The sequence below is a fragment of the Macrobrachium rosenbergii genome, chromosome 48 (genome assembly GCF_040412425.1).
Source record: "Macrobrachium rosenbergii isolate ZJJX-2024 chromosome 48, ASM4041242v1, whole genome shotgun sequence".
Lineage (NCBI taxonomy): Eukaryota > Metazoa > Arthropoda > Malacostraca > Decapoda > Palaemonidae > Macrobrachium > Macrobrachium rosenbergii.
The window spans coordinates 47739337-47756319 of NC_089788.1; the positions used below are offsets into that span (position 1 = coordinate 47739337).

Genomic DNA, 16983 nt, shown 5'->3' on the forward strand with positions numbered 1-16983 from the left:
TCCTGACCCCTGACTGAAGTCATATAAGGGTTTCACCGAAGGAACAAGCGAGAGAGACACTGCTGGACACGAGAGAGACACATCTCCCCCTTCCATTCATGCCTCCTTCAGAGAGCCATGCCCTACCACGTGGTCGTATCTTGTAGGGACCTTTAGTCTTCTTACCAGTGAAGCCCTTAACCCTTCCTCTGCCGCCATTACCCTCGCTGAAGCCACCTCTTCTACAAGGTAAGGTGATCTGTTGCAAAGGTTCTCCCAGTCAGTCACACTGTTTTAATTCTCGTACTAAACTACCTATTTACATTTCTAAGTGCCAGTATTTCCATATCAACCTTGCCTTGTTAGGTCAGTGTTACGTAAATGCCTGTGTTTAAATAATTACATAAAATCATGTGTTCAAGGCTTCTTGGCACCCTCTGTGCTCGCCTTGTCCTATGTATATTTTACTGCGTCCGTTTACAGAGGACAGAGGGTTTGTTAGCTGTGGAAATCTCTCTTGACTGTTCCTTGTGTCAGCATCATCATTTTACTGCGTCCTTACTGGCTTTTAATTCGTGAATGCCTCCACTTACAGAGGACAGAGGGTTTGTTAGCCATGGAAATCTCTCTTGACTGCGCCTTGTGTCAGCATTGTCACACCGACGGATATACTTTCAAGTTTTCCCAGTTATGATTACCCTCTCAGGCCTTGCCTGCCTGATTAGTCCATTTCATCTTCTGATATTTCATTTCATGTAAATACAACTAATTTTAAACTTGCCCTAACGTGTTTACTTACAAATACCTTGTGAGTAGAGCCCTCAGCTCAGATAAATTCCCCCATTTTCCTTCTTTTTTTTTTTTTACGAGTTCCTGAATCAACAGCAGTCAGGTTTTATACAAAAATAGAGGTAAGTAACGAAATCTTTCTTTTAGAGACTATAACTGGCTCATGGTAAGCATTTCCCTGGTAAAATCGTATATATATATATATATATATATATATATATATATATATATATATATATATATATATATATATATATATATATATGCGTGTGTGTGTGTAAGCCCACATATATGAGGGCAATCAGATAACTTGTGCATCATAAAAAGTAATGCCCATCTTTCATCAGTTTTATTAGCAAAAAGAGAGAGATGTTGAACTCCATCCTTCCTACCAAAACTTATCATAATCATAAATACTCTATCCCAAATGGATTCTATGTCAAAGTATATCAGTTCACGCATATAATATTGGTTTGTGTGTTCACTATGGTATTTGATTTTTTTTTTTTTTTTTTGCTTTTATTTTGTTCCCATTATAGTTTTCATTATAGAAAATGTTTTGACATGTGACAATTCAGAATCGAAGGTAACCTCAAAACACTATTCCTCAAAGCCATTCTACTGTAAACCCCGCATTTTCGGTAATGGACTTGGTCTGATTTCTGTAGGACCTGCTCCCTCGATTGTAGTTAACAACAGCCCTATACCCACCCATAGCTCGATGAACCACGACACGAAAAAGATTTTATAGATTACGGAAATAAATGCAAAGTGAATATCAACTAACGTTTTTTTACTTTTACACAAGCTATGACCCAAATATTTATACAAAATAAATGATATCAAAAGCTGACTACAAGTTGAGTGAGAGATATGCAAGAGACAAAGTACAAATGTAGAAGAATTTTTAGGTGTACTGAAAACGTAAACCGTCCAATGTAACGAAGTGAGCGAGGCTAGGTCCTTCAAATATACCCTGAGTATATTTGAATGACCTTGGACGTAAGTATAAATGTTATCTGTGCAAACATAGTATTTAGAAAAACATATGGAGTTATTTTCTTCAGTGAAAATAGTTCTCATTTTTGTATCCAGCAGGCGAAATTTCGGTGTTAACGTTGTCTATCATACCCAACAACGAGAGACGGTTAGTTTTTCTAATTTGGTAAAGCCAGATGAAAACCGGTTAACTTTTATTTCATTGTGACGCGCAAGATTAAAGAGAACATTTTTACAGTAGATTGGTTGTTCTTTAACAGGCTATTTTATTTATTAAACTTCAACACCTTCATCTGAAGGGCAATCTTCATTTTCATTCCCTAAAAAATTAATTTTTACAGTTGTTGTGGTCGCCTCCCGCACATGGCACCCAAACTGTTCAAAAGTTGGCCTTTAAGTTATGCGAAATCTTGGAGATATTCAAACGGCACCTTTGGCACTTCAGACAAAGTTATTTAATAAAACTATAAACTTCGACAAACAAACGGGTCTCGTCTGATGGATCCTTAAAGGCTTATAGAAGAGCCTTCCAATATAAACTCGGAAGGTGATATTTATCGTTATTTCATTACAAGGCTCAACCAAAGCATCTGGAAGGCTCTATCCCTCACGCTTCTCTTTTGTAATTAGGGAAATCTTTCTAATATGTTGTTATTGGACTAAGCTGCTCTTGCCAGGTAGTTCTCAACCGAGAACCATCGGCATTTACTAACGATTTTAAAGATGGCCTATTCGGACTAAGACTGAGCCCCTGATTCAAATTTAGCATTGATGATTCTGCATAAATAAGGCTCCTTATTTAAAGTTAGTTTACTAAAAGCCCAAATTTACAACAGAGATATACAACGCTTACTTCCGGTCAAGTTGAAGTTATATCTACTTCAACTGAAAGTCTTTCTATGAATGTATCGTACTAATACAAGATGCAACTATTGTAATATGCAGATTATATGAGCTAACTGTTAACGCAAAGGGATGATGAACTCTCTAACTTCAGCTAATGCGCTTTTCAGTTTGTTGTTTTGAGTAAATTTGCTCCTGAATAGGAAAGCTTACGAATAACTAGCTTTCTAAACTTCAGGCTCAACAAAGTTCAACTGAGTTTGCGTACAAAATACAAAAGTTCATAATAATTATATTAATTTAGACTTTTCTTTATGAAAGAGCAATAAATTTCAAAAAGACATCTACTCATCTCTCCTATTGATAGCAACACTGAGTAACAGACAGACAGACAGAGGGAATTAATGAAAGTCAAATAAAATTTGAGATCACTACATGTTCACTGAGAGAGATCAGAAAACCATAAAAATTTAGATCTTTAGCACAAACGTATAGGTCCACATCCAAACTTATGATACTGAAATGAGGTTTAACAAGGAAAAGAAATATCTTTGTGACAGAAACATAATTTTCAACTTGTTTTTCACTTTTACTGAACAATTGCTTATCCTTGTTCCATGTATGTATGTATGTATGTATGTATGTATGTATGCATGTATGTATGTATGGTGCCGACTTTTTACATTTCCGACTTCTTCTACAGGTCCGATGATCATTTTCTTCAGAACTAGGCACAAAGCATCCATGGGTATAGGGCAATTCATGTTTGTTCAAATGTGAGGCCAAGCCAATTCCAAGAGGAGATAAATAAGAAATATGAAAATAAGCTGGTTATTAAAAATTTCTCACTTATCCTGTGTAGTGTAGGTTCAAGTTTATTCAGACCATAGCCCAGAAACCAGACTGAGGTCACAATTAGGGTCCTAAGATTAACATGAAAAAATAATCTTCACTATGCCAGTACAACAAGGTGGTTCAGGGGAGGTTTCTAATTGGTTCCAAGGCCGGTTTTTTTTTATGTCTAATAGATTAGAGTTTATTCATTCTAACAACGAATTGAAAAGGACAAAGGATCACTTTTAGTCACATTTTGAAGTTTAATCTTAAGAATTTCAGTTCATTCATTAAGAGATAGTTTAATTGTTGCTATCCAGTTATCCCTTAATTCCTGTTTTCTTTTTTTTAACCCATAAATATGACTGGAGGAACGACTTCATGCTGAAATTTCACTAAACGTTTTGTACAGACCGTTTACGCAGTGGTAGACTGGAGTAAGTAAAACAGCAATTCGATGCTGTAAAATTCCGTGTAATTTTCCCTGATATATGATTTATTCTTCAACACCCTCAAGCCGCGTTCTTAGGTGTGTGTTTATCGTAAGCCTCATGTTTCAGTAAAATTTATTACCTGAAGCTTCAGTTCTAATACTGACTATTAACCAGTTTTAGAATACATATATTTTTTTGGAGAGTCGAGAAATTTAAAATAATTAAGCCGTATAGGATAGTTTTATAATATAAAACTATACTTTTAAATTAATATTTTCTTGGGATACTTCCTTTGTTTGGTTTGAATTTAAATACGTTGCTGTTAAAGCGGCTTTCTCAGTTCATCTTTTTACGATAACTTTAACCGTTGTATTGCTGAAGTCAATTATCAAATATCCTCGTATATTTACAGATTAGTGTATGCTTATTTTAAAAATTTCTTTCAATAACATAGCACATTAAAAGAGAATAATCACATGTTGACTGTTAAAGATAAAAAGTATCAGTTTCCCTCCGTGTTCCACAATCAAGGTTTCGGTTAATCTTCTGTTTCTTCTGTCTGCCAATTGATGTCGCCTTACCACTTTTCCTCTACCACTGGGCGACTTCATTTTCACAGAATGGGAAGGAAGGATGTTCAAATCTTTAATTATCGATATTTTGGTCCGATGTATCGATCTTGAGACACCCCAAACCTTGGGAAAATATTGCAGTGATTTACCGATGAATCATATATCTAAAACTAAAGTAGTTCCATATAGAGAAACAAATCACTGGTTTTAGTTTTCTGTAAAAGAAAACTAATGAGATGGCTATTTGTCTTTCCGTCCGCACTTATTCTGTCCGCCCTCAGATCTTAAAACCTATTAAGGCTAGAGAGCTGCAAATTGGTCTGTTGATCATCCACCTTCCAATAATCAAACATACCAAATTGCAGCCCTTTAGCCTCAGTAGTTTTTATTTTATTTAAGGATAAAGTTAGCCATGATCGTGCGTCTGGCACAGCTATAGGTGCCAACAACACAGGTCACCACTGGGCTGTGGCTGAAATTTTCATGGGACGCGGCTGAGTTTCATACAGCATTATACGCTGTTCAGAAAACTCGATTGAGCAGAAGAAACTTCGGCGCATTTTTTTACTTGTTATCTCATTTAAATTATACGATCGCCTCGTCAGCAGACACCTTAGTAAAACTGATTCATTTATCCATACAAACTACCAAGAACCCTTCGAACTCAAATGTTAGACTATCCTTCATCATCTTGTCTAACATTTTTTATTAATACGAAAAATACACATTTTTCTCCTGCTGTATTAACACCCTATCACAATTTTCAAATAACTTCCCTTCCACTCATTCGATGGTTAGTCCAACCGTGCAATGTTGCATATCCGCTGAGGTCCTTCATTCCAACAAGCTGAGAAACTAGGAACCTAGAGGTGGTCTGAAGAGATTATGTTTTGCTGCAAAGATAAATTACATTCTCATCAGCAATTCTTTCGCGTTTAATTACGCTCTTCATTTTCCTGTTCCTTCTTTCTCCCGCTTCTGCTGGGCCTTAATTAATTAAACGATAAAAAATACTTAACATACATTTTCCCGAGCGGCCATGCGACTTTTGAGGCGAAAAGAATCTTCAACGTGGGTCTCTGTTATGTAAAAAAAAAAATCAAATTCGGTTGCATAACCTCTCTCTCTCTCTCTCTCTCTCTCTCTCTCTCTCTCTCTCTCTCTCTCTCTCTCTCTCTCTCTCTCTTAATTGGATTTCATTGTCAAGATTTCTTTTTGTGCAGAAGGACTGTGGGGAAAAATCGCCATACTAGGACCTCCTTGTACAGGTTTCCACAAAATGGAAGCCCAGCTTTAGATTAGGGAACCTTGAGTGGGAGGAAAAGTTCAGCAGTCATCGAGCTTCCCTTTAGCAGTTCCAGATTTCACAGAAAAGAATGGAATTCACAAAAAGCTTTCTTCCCACAACATGAATTTAGAAATTTTGTATGTTGGCCGTGCACTTCCGAAACATAGTGCTAATTTATTCCTTCCAAAATTTGGTGCTTCTCTATTAGATATTGTATGTGTTCTAACAAGGTCTTTTGTTAATACTCTGAATATTGAATGCCCCCTCTTCCATACTCTAGTTCTAATACATACGATGCTGTATGCGTGTTTCATAATTTGGTGTTATTCGTTTGAATGTGGCAAGTGTATGCATTAACCTGTCTTTGATTAAATAAATCAGTAGGGAAAAGGCTTTATCTTATTACGAATACTGAAGTCAGGGGTGTTTTGCTGACGATGACTACATTCTATTTTATCAGTAATCCCACGGAAGAGAGTTATTGGATAACGAAGAAACCAGACTGTGGAGATTCTTTAGCCCTAAATTTTCGACGCGGGAATTTTTTCTTCTCTCTCTCTCTCTCTCTCTCTCTCTCTCTCTCTCTCTCTCTCTCTCTCTCTCTCTCTCTCTCTCTCCTTATGACTTATTTTTATTTTCTGTTACGTGAGAGTTTTCAGTGTCTGATAAGAGAAGGTCCATACGACGGCCTATTAGTGTTAATCTTCCGGCTTTACTTTCCTTTTATATTTTGTCTATGCACTCTATACTTCTTGTTGGAGTCCACGTAAATGTCGTAACCTAATTCTCCGTGATTCCTCATGCCATCGTAACCTACAATATTTTGATCTATAATGGTATTTTATACGCGTTTACCCTTTCACCTCAAGCGAATTCAACGCAATATGAAGTTGTTGCATGGTATGGGTTTGTTGCAAAGTTGAGTCTTCAATAGAAGTTAAAAACAAATGGTATCCATTCCAATAAGACTCGTCCTCGAGGATATTCCTCATCATCATCATCTGTTTTGGTAGGAGATCTGGCTCTCAATAGCCCAATGGACTCGAGTATATTTCAGCTTCGTGCACGTTCCCTGTCAGTAGAGCCCAGAGCTTATCTGTGTGAGCCTAGCTCTTCTTTAAGTATTAACTGTTTACTTTAAAATTGCACCTTTACAGCCGTACTGACGGTTCATTCTCCGACTGATGCCAAGTCAGTTTCGTACTGCTCAAATATAAGCAAAGGATACCTCGTAAATACCCCAGATCTTGAACAAAATACATCATTCTGAAGCTTTAATATGTTTAGATCTATTATTTCATTATATCTTGAGTTTTTTTTTTTTTTTTTCGTGTCACAACTGACAATTGCCAGTTACATATTTACATAAAACTCCATTGTGTGTCTTCTGTTTACGTCTTGATGTCCTGGTGCTTGGACTTCGCTTTTTTTATAGGAACACGGAAACAAAAATGTAAGTAACTATATTGACGCATTTCATCTCTAAGAGCACAAAAGTGTACATATTTTCATAAAAAGTGGAGCTTGATGTAAACAACATTAAACCACTTGGTTTAATAAAAAAATTTTAAAAATTTCTAAAATAGTTGTTGCATTCATTTCCTTTAAAGATGTTGTAATTGCCCTTCCAAAAGTCTGGTGTTAATACATTACGTTTCATATGTTCTTCTGAAAGCCTGGTACTATACACAGATGCTTTAAGTGTCTTTTCACAGGTCTGAATCCGACTAATGCAACTGATGATTCATATGTCCTTCCAAAGTTTTAGGCTAAAGCGCAGAATACTGTTCGTTTCCTTCCCAAGCCTGTTACTAATCTTCAAAGTGCGGTATGCCCTCCCGAAGTCTTGAATTGGTGCAATGGATTTTGCAGTGTATTTCCCATGTCAGATGTTAATACGATTCATACCGTATGTGCTCTTCCAAAATCCGAAACTAACATGGGAGATGCTATGTATCTCCTACCAAGGTCTAGTACCAATACATTTGTTGCTTATGTGTCCCTTCGGTCTGGGACTGGTACACTGTGTATAGCATGTGTACTTCCTATGAAGTGAGGGCATAATACTAAGTGTGGCATGTATATTCCATGTGCGCGTATTCCATAGTCTAGTGTTTCACAATAGATGTTACATTCGTCATTCCAATATTTTTAGCAATTAGTCATGATGAAGTACATACAACAGTTAACTGCATTCGATCAAATTAAACTTCAAGGAAAACAATAGCACACTGCGTCTACAGAGGCTTATGGTGTTTTATCAGCACTCTTCACTGAAAAAATATTCATACATCGACAGAACTTTGAAATTGGTTTTTTTTTTCGTTAAAAACATTTTTATATTGCGCTCTCTCTCTCTCTCTCTCTCTCTCTCTCTCTCTCTCATGGGTGTGTAATTATGACATAAGAGCTTTTTAAGGTGTGCTTTTGGGTATTTTGTCATCCTGAATATTGATATATTTTTGTTTATGACATAATAGCTTTTATTATTTGTTATCTTCTGATATATTTTCATTTTTGCAGAGGGTTATTAACTTTCTCTCATTACCACAAATGTTTTTTTGGGCGTCAGTGACCCTAGTAACTTACAATTCATCTCTATGTGTGCGCTTTCCCTTGTTTTCGCAAAGATTTCAAATGAATGCTCTCTTTCGGTCTGTATGCGCTTGTTTTTTTTTCTGTTTAAAATTTCTAATAATCTCTCTCTCTCTCTCTCTCTCTCTCTCTCTCTCTCTCTCTCTCTCTCTCTCTCTCGTAAGATTTGCTAACTCACAGTTTTTAAGCATTTGTCGGAGCTCATTTGTCCTGGATAATGACGTGAAATAACAAATAATTTTGTAAACAGTCGAACATGTTCAGTTCAACAACTTACGAAACAAAGCCTTTCCTTCATTCTCCCGCTTAGTTAGGCCATCTTGTTTAATTGTGGGAGAATTTAATGCTGTTAAGCTAATTATCCGCAATGCCCGTTCTCTCAATCATAATTTTATGGAAATGTGTATTATAGAGTATATGCTTTGAAAGTAAAAATCATAAAATTTTACGGTTAAATGTGCAATTCGTTTTATGTGTAAGTGTACCCCCAATACAACTTGTAAACGGACACGCGTTTTGTATCAGCCGCACTCCTCGGCTTTCAGTATTGCATCTAAACTTCCAGTTAGAATGAAGAGTAACAATAACAGAAACTATTTCTTCATAAGCAATCTATCACACTGAAAACACCATGTCAGTGCCATTAAATTAATTTTAATACCTTTACTAATCTAAGAACGTCGGATTTCAAAACAGAATGCGTAAATATGTTTAGAATTACCAAACTAAGCGCAGAATTCGTTCAAGTTGAAAAAGTTGTTACTTCCTGTATGATGGTTCACAAAAAGTCGATAAGACTAGCGATACAACGGCACCCTTTGGCAGTATCAACTGTAGGTTTTTATGGGAAGCTTTAAATGAATAATAATGCATAACATCAGCCCGACGATTCTCTACAGCTGATCTTCCGATCAGAGAAGATAAGTACGCTGGGTCTGGCCTGTGCTTATATGGGCTAGTGCCAATGAATACGAAAGATTCCGCGCAATGGGGAGCCCGACGTGAATGAGAGTAAAATGCAAAGACCAAGAAGCAACCAGACTGAGTGAGTTGGATGGCCGATAGAGCTCAAAATTTTTCGATGATTACTGATCATTTTCGGTTGTTTCTGTCCAGTTCGGTCAGGAAAGCGCCAGAAATTTCCATCTTACAGAGATCTCGAAAAACCAAAGCTGTCGTTTACGTAACAACTTTCAAGATGTTTTTAATTGGCTTCTTATTTGGAGTACACAATGCATGAGTGAATTGGCCGTGTTAGAAGCATGACTTTAGTATGATGGTGGAAATGAGTTCATTTCGATTCTAGGTATAGAGCCTTAGTTCTACAGATTATACTGCAGAGTCAAACTCAATACCTTTCTCTCTTGACAGCTTAGTGGACAAGACAGCTCTCTTCCTCTGCTTTAAACTCAAAAGGTATAGGTTCAAATACTAACCAGGGCAGGTATGTTTTTCATATATAACTTCCCCTGAGTGTAAGCTATCCCTAAAAAAAGAGTGAATTCACTATCATGAGGTTGTAGCGCCCACGTGGCAGCTCTACAATCAAAATATGCTTTCTCTGTGATGAGTAATGAGGGAGATAAACCATGCAGTCAAGAAAAGCACAAATTCTCTCGTACATCTTTTATGCAAATATCTCAGTCACTATGATTGTCACTTTTCATGTATTATTATCATTCTGTATATCCGTTATGCCAGCTTTCCAGTAATGCAAGTACAATTGTCAATCAGATGTCTTGTATCCATCCATGTGCAAATTTATGTCCGAAGAAACACAGATGCTTGAATTTAATACCTTCCTTAATCTGTCAAGAGGTCGGGACTACTTTGCAGCTCACACGAGCTATTGACCTGTGTGAAAGTTTTGTAAATAAAATAGTAAGCTGTAGACCTCTGTATCTTACTCATATCTCACTCACATTGGTGACCACTGGAGAGATGCCTGACCAAGCCACCAACTGCGACCCCAACACCATCAGCAAAAACTCGCAGCCACCTCCATATGCCTACCACCCTTCACGCCCCACCACCCAGAGGCATGGTTCTTTAGGGCGTAAATGATTTTCTGAACAAAAAAAAAATCACATCAGTGATGCGGAAAGCAGATGCCATCCTCGAATTCCTGTTGGACAACGTCTTCGAGCAGATAGCAGGATGGCTTGAGGAACTGGAATCCCCCGTCACTACAACATACTGAAGGACCAGCTGAAGTCATCCTTCAGCATGCCGCCCACTCAGAAAGCCAAGAAGTTCCTCAACCACGTGGGGGCCCCAATAGTAGATGAGAGACCATCACACGTGTACAAGCAACTACAGCAGCTCATCACACTGCCCGCCAAGGGCAACCAACACGAATCAACCTTGGGCCTCATGAGGGAGGTACTCCTCACAAAACTACACCTCCAGACAGTAGCAGCCATGCCCAAAGCTTCCACCATGCCCTTAGAAGAGTTCCTGGTAATGGTCAATGAGATTCATATGGCCCACAAAGCAGCAGACCCCTCACAGCCAGCATCAGCAGCAGTGGCACAACATCGGACCAAACAGACATCAGACGCAGAATCAGACAGCAATCCAGATGAGCCAGCCACCCCTATATACAAAAGAAGCTTCCCCAGACAGGACTACAAAGGGAAGACTAAACAAAAGAAACAAGAACCTCCAGAGGGCATATGCTTTTTCCACTGTAGGTTCGGAAAAAAGGATGGAAAATGTGACAGGGGCTGCCTATTCTCAAAAAACATGCAGTAGGGTCGCAGATGTGACCCATTTACTAACGTCAGTGGTGAGCAGACAGGTTGTCTCGTAAGAGAAATCATGCCTGCTCACCGCTGTCTTTCTTCCAGGTACGAAAGAAAGATCTGACGTGGAGTCCTTAGTAGACACCGGAGAATACAGATCATTCATCCCAGCCAACCCAAACGAAAGACTCAAACCCACTCCCCCACCAACCTCCACATATCAACAGCCAGCAGAGCACCACTGACAATGTACAGAATGCAGATGGCATTTTTAAGAGCAGACTTCCTAACAACACACAACCTTCTAGTCAATGTAGCAGCTAAACAGCTGATCCCAAGAACAACACAGAAATCATGTCCCCAAAAGCCGAGCAGACATACAACAACGAAAGCATCAATGAGTCAACGAGAGAAAAAAATATGCCCCATTGTACCCAAAGTCCCACTGAAAGAGATGAGAGAAAAAATACAAGAATATGAAGACGTATTCAAAGACGACCTGAAGCACAACCTAACAAAACCAGCAAAACACCATTCAGCACCACATAGAGACCAAAGGACCCTCGATCCACTTGCAATTCAGATGACTGGCCCCAGGGAAGCTCACCTACACGAAGAAGGTATTCAGAGCCCACAGCCCATGGGCGTCACCCCTACATATGGTACCAAAGTCAAACAGAACATGGCACCCCTGCAGAGATTACCAACAGCTGAATATGAAAACAAAACCGGACAGCTACCCTCTACCAAATATAGCAGACTCAACAAATCAATGTATGGAGCAAGAATATTCACAAAAATTTATCTGCTTAAAGGGTATTTCCCAGTCCTGGTAGCAAATGAAGATATCGAGAAGACCGCAATCATCACCCCATTCGGCATTACACATTCAACTACAGCTGTTTTGGCCTCCATAATTCAGGGGCAACATTCCAAAGATTGATGGACGAGCTGTTCGGGGACCTTCCATTCTGCATGGTATGTTGACGACATACTGATCTTCAGCCCAAATTTAAAACAACACCTCAAAGATGTGAAAATAGTGCTACAAAGACCGAAAGAAAATAGACTAATAGTGCAGGAAGACAAGTGCAAATGGGCAAAGAAAATGGTGAAGTTTCTGGGGCACCAAGTGAGTCCAGAGGGCATTAAACCCCTACCAGAGAAAGTGAAAGTGAAAACAGACTTCCCCAAACCAACAACAGTGACATCAGTGCAAGAATTTTCAAGTTTAATAAACTATTACCACTGATTCATACCAAACATTGCAAAAATAATGAGCCCAATATATGAATGCCTTAAAGGAAATAAAAAGAAATTAAACTGGGGAGAAAGTCAAGACAAAGCATTTATTTTAGTGAAAGAAGCAATAACCTCTGCAACAACACCAATATTTTCTTTACCCTATAGGTCCCTCACTCTGACAACCAATGCAAGCAATACATGGATGGGCGCCGTACTTGAGCAGGACACTGATGATGGTCGTCACCCGCTTGCCTTCTACAGCAAAAAGCTAACCATAGCAGAGCAGAAGTATTCAACATTCGACAGGGACCTCCTTACAGACGACAGTTCGTGGTGCAGACAGACCATCAACCACTGATGCATACCTTCACAAAGTCAGCAGACACATGGTCAGTGCGACAACAACAGCACCCGTCCGTAGTGGACACCCTATCAAGAAACTGCTCCAACGCCATCCAACTCAGGACAGCCTATCCCGAGATAGTGGAGGCGCAAAAGGATGATGAGGGCCTACAGCGACTGTGGTGAATCAACCCCGCCCTCACATTGGAGCAACCTGTCAATCAACAGCAGAATGACGACCACCACCTGCAAGATGAGTACCGGACGCCATCACCAATACTTGCCAGAGAGACTAAGAAGGAGAGCCTTTGCTCTCGCCCACAACCTACCCCATCCATCAAGCCGATCAACTGCCCGAATCATAGCAGAGCGGTACATCTAGTGGGGGATGAGAAGATGCATGAAGACATGGACAAGAGGGTGCATCCCATGCTAGACATCAAAAGTCACGAGACATGTCGACAGCGAGACAGAAGAGTTCAAAACAACGGACTTCCAACTCAACCACATACACGTCGACATAGTGGGACCCCTACCCCCCCTTAGAGGGGTACAAATACCTGCTTACCATAATAGACATGAACACCAGGTGGCCAGAATCAATACCCATTGGACAGCAGACGGCGGAGAGCTGCATTAAATCCCTCCTTGACTGGAGTCCCCTAGATCATCACTAGCGATAGGTGCGCCAACTTCACATCAACCCTGTGGAACGCCCTTGCCGATAGTCTGGGGGCAAAAATAATGAATACGACGCCCTACAACCCCGAAGCCAACGGAATCATCGAGAGGATGCACCTATCAATAAAAACACACCACCAGATGCCAGGGAGGGAGTTGGAGAAAAGAACTGCCAAGGGTTCTTCTGGGACTGAGAACGACACCACAAACAGCATTCAATGCATCTCTAGCAGAAGTCCTGTACAGCCAAGCATTGATGTTGCCAGCAGATGTCTTCCAAGAAAGAACAAACCCAACATCACCATCCAACATCCAAAAAGTGATAGAAAAAATAATACCAGCCAAGACAACCTACCAAGCAAACAGAAAAGTGTACATCCCCGAAGATTTACAGAATGTAAAATACGCATTCATCCTGGCAGACAGACACAAACCTCCCCTCTCCCCAGCCTACTCTGGACCACACTGCATACTCCAGAGATGACCGAGGGCCTACCAAATGACAGCAGACAGGAGACAACATGGGTTTCAATCAACCGGTTGAAACTTGCATTCATACCAGACACAAGCCCACATATGTAGACCACTCTGGTGGGGGGAGTCTTATAGTGCCCACGTGGCAGGCCCATAATCAAAATATGCTTTTTCCCCACATTGAGTAACGCAGGAGGAAAAACCATGTGGTCGAGAGAAACAAATTCTCTCGTACATCTTTTATGTAAATATCTCAGTCACCTTTATTGTCACTTTTCATGTATTATTGTCATTCTGTATATTGTTATGCCAGCCATCCAGTAATATATGCATAATTGTCAATCAGATGTCTTGTATCCATCCATATGTAAATTTATGTCTGTGAAGAAACACAGATGCTTGAATTTAATCCCTTCCTCAGTCTGTCAAGAGGTCAGGGCTACTTTGTGGCTCACACAAGCTATTGACCTGTGTGAAGGTTTTGTAAATAAAGTAGTTAGCTGCAGACCTCCGTATCTTACTCGTACCTCACTCACAAGGTATTCACAGCTTAACATTTGAGTGTATAAATTATGTGTGAACTAGTGACAAAAGTGCCATAAAACGTTGAAGCTTTTAGCACTTAGCTACTTGATCTGTTCTTGGCGGTAAATTAAATGGTAACAGTCTAAGAAACATTTGAAGGTACAGAATGTTGTCTTTAGACCTATAGTCAGGTATGGTGTGAAGGATATATTCGACAACCTCAGTAAATTCAAAAAAGTTTTTTCTTTTATACCTAATTCCTCACAAATATAAAGTTACCGAGATATTGCTGTTGCAAAATTATGACTTTTTTATTTTTATATGTGGCAATATAACACAGTTAAAGCTGTATTCAATGTAATTTGTTGGATTCGTTGTCTTCGTAACAGCATTTACCATCCATCAGGGCAGCCGATCGAGACTACAGGTCTACCAAATCCAAAAAGAAGGCATCAGGGAAAAAGCACGTTAAAAAGAAGAAGAAGAAGTGGTGAATGATTTTTCTATTTTTATGACAACCAATGTTTCCCTTTCCGTTTTGCCTTCAGGACGGTGTTAGTTTTATAGGAATTCTGGGTTATTTTCGTGGTCATGCCATCTTTGATTGATGTCTATTTCACAGTGAATCACGAGGTTATTATTTAAGAATTTAAGAATCTTTCAAGGACAGTGTTGCTTCACTGCAATTTTTAAAGAAATCATGACGTCTACACTCTCAATGAAGGATCCCCACTGCGGAAGGAGCTGTACTAGAAAAACACCATATTTGGAAGTGACTTTATAGGTCAACTACAGTTTTTCTGTTAGTTGTCTGTAAAAGAAAACTATTGAGATGGCTTCGTCTGTCCGTCCACACTTTTTCTGTCCACACTTTGTATGTCTGTCAGCACATTTTCTGTCCGCACTTTGTCAGTCCGCCCTCAGATCTTAAACACTACTGAGGCTAGAGGGCTGCAAATTGATATGTTGATCATCCACCCTCCAATCATCAAACATACCAAATTGCAGCCCTTTAGTCTCAATAGTTTATATTTTATTTAACATTAAAATTAGGCACAATTGTGTGTTTGGCACTGCTATAGGTGCCAACAATACAGGCCACCTACAGGCCGTGGCTGAAAGTTTAATGGGCCACGGCTGAGAGTTTAATGGGCACTGGCTGAGAGTTTCATACAGCATTATACACTGTATAGAAACTCGATTGCACCGAAGAAACTTCGGCACATGTTTTACTTTTTTGTGATTTTGGCGAATTTGACAATCATTTCTGTTACAAATGTTTGGTTAATCTGTTACAACCTCTAGTTCTACTGTAATGGGGAATGTAGTCAGAAACCATAGTCTTAAAGTTAGGTTTGGCTGTAATTCACTTTTATTTTTCATGAAACCTATGTCAGGTTAGGTTGATGTTTTGGGGGGCAGTCAGGTATTGTATGCACCCAAACATAGGTTAGGCTAGGTGAAGATGCTTTTCCGGTGTGGACTCCTATTTTTTTAGACATGAATGGGTGCAATAATTTAACCAAGCATTTCATGTGATTTCTTTTGTTGTGTCTATTAGGTGGTGAAACTGTCGTACAATTTTAGAATCTTTGACTCTGTCGGATCTGTTTTTTCAGTGTCTTCAGTAGCTGTTGAACAATTAAACTGATACACTCTTGTCTTCATTGTTAAGGTGTTTTTAACCAGAATATCACTACACTGCTGTGAAAATGATAAAAATGCAGCAATAGTTTCGTATTGTTTCTAATTTTGGTGTCTTTTTGCTGAGGAACTATCGTTTTACAAACCGCTGATAATTGAAATCAGCATTGAAATTTGTTTTTCATGGTAGTTTTTACGTGCTCCAAGTGATTTTGACTTTTAATTTCTTTCGCAAGTGCTTTAACTCATCCCCAACCCCTTATATCTATCAGCCTCCATCTGAATCTATGGCAAATAATGGAAAAGGTAACGGTAATCTTAAGGTACTCCAGGTCAAATTAGCTTGGGGGTCCAGGAGGGACATGCCCCTGGTCAGGTAAGGACCTGGCACCCTACGTTACAGGTAAGGAACCTAGTGTAGGTTAGAAGCATTCCTTGTACAACACTCTAGTCACCCTGTAGTGAGGTAATGTCGTCGGTGCACCTCACGTGGCGCAACGTAAGCATTACCAAAAGGTTTTGTTTGATATTTCTGCCCCTAGCTGCACCCTTTATTTTTAGCCTTTTACTTTATCTTCAGTCCCAATTCCTTTCTTCAGTTCTGCTGTCCAACACCTCTAATTGCTACTTCTTAGTGCAACTGTGGGGTTTTCTCCCAGGTCGTCCTGTAGATCTTTGTACTTCGTTACTTTTATTTTTTGGATCTCTTCGTGTTGCTGTCCAACCACTCCGGCTCTCTATTTTCACTGTCTAAGCACTGAATAGCTGAAAGTGCCCTAATTCTTGGCTTGACAGCTTCAGTTTCATAAGCCAGTCAGTCAGTATTTCACTCCTGTTCCCCACTAACCAAAAGCTGCAGTTTCTCACTGGAGGCAATCATTATTGTTAGGCAAAGAGTGGGATGTCCGGGGGACTAACCAAACTTTTCCTATGAAAACTAAATGTTAAATTCACCAAAATCACGTGGAAAACCTGTTATAGAAACAAACATGAGC

The 16983-nt window shown here is 39.3% G+C and overlaps 1 protein-coding gene across 1 annotated transcript; it reads left to right on the plus strand.

Annotated features, from left to right (window-relative positions):
- The first annotated feature begins 11333 nt into the window (after positions 1–11333).
- Positions 11334–12020, plus strand: LOC136831083 (uncharacterized). The gene has a single exon (XM_067091031.1). It carries the CDS (start codon positions 11334–11336, stop codon positions 12018–12020), a length of 687 nt encoding a protein of 228 aa, XP_066947132.1.
- Positions 12021–16983: the final 4963 nt, after the last annotated feature.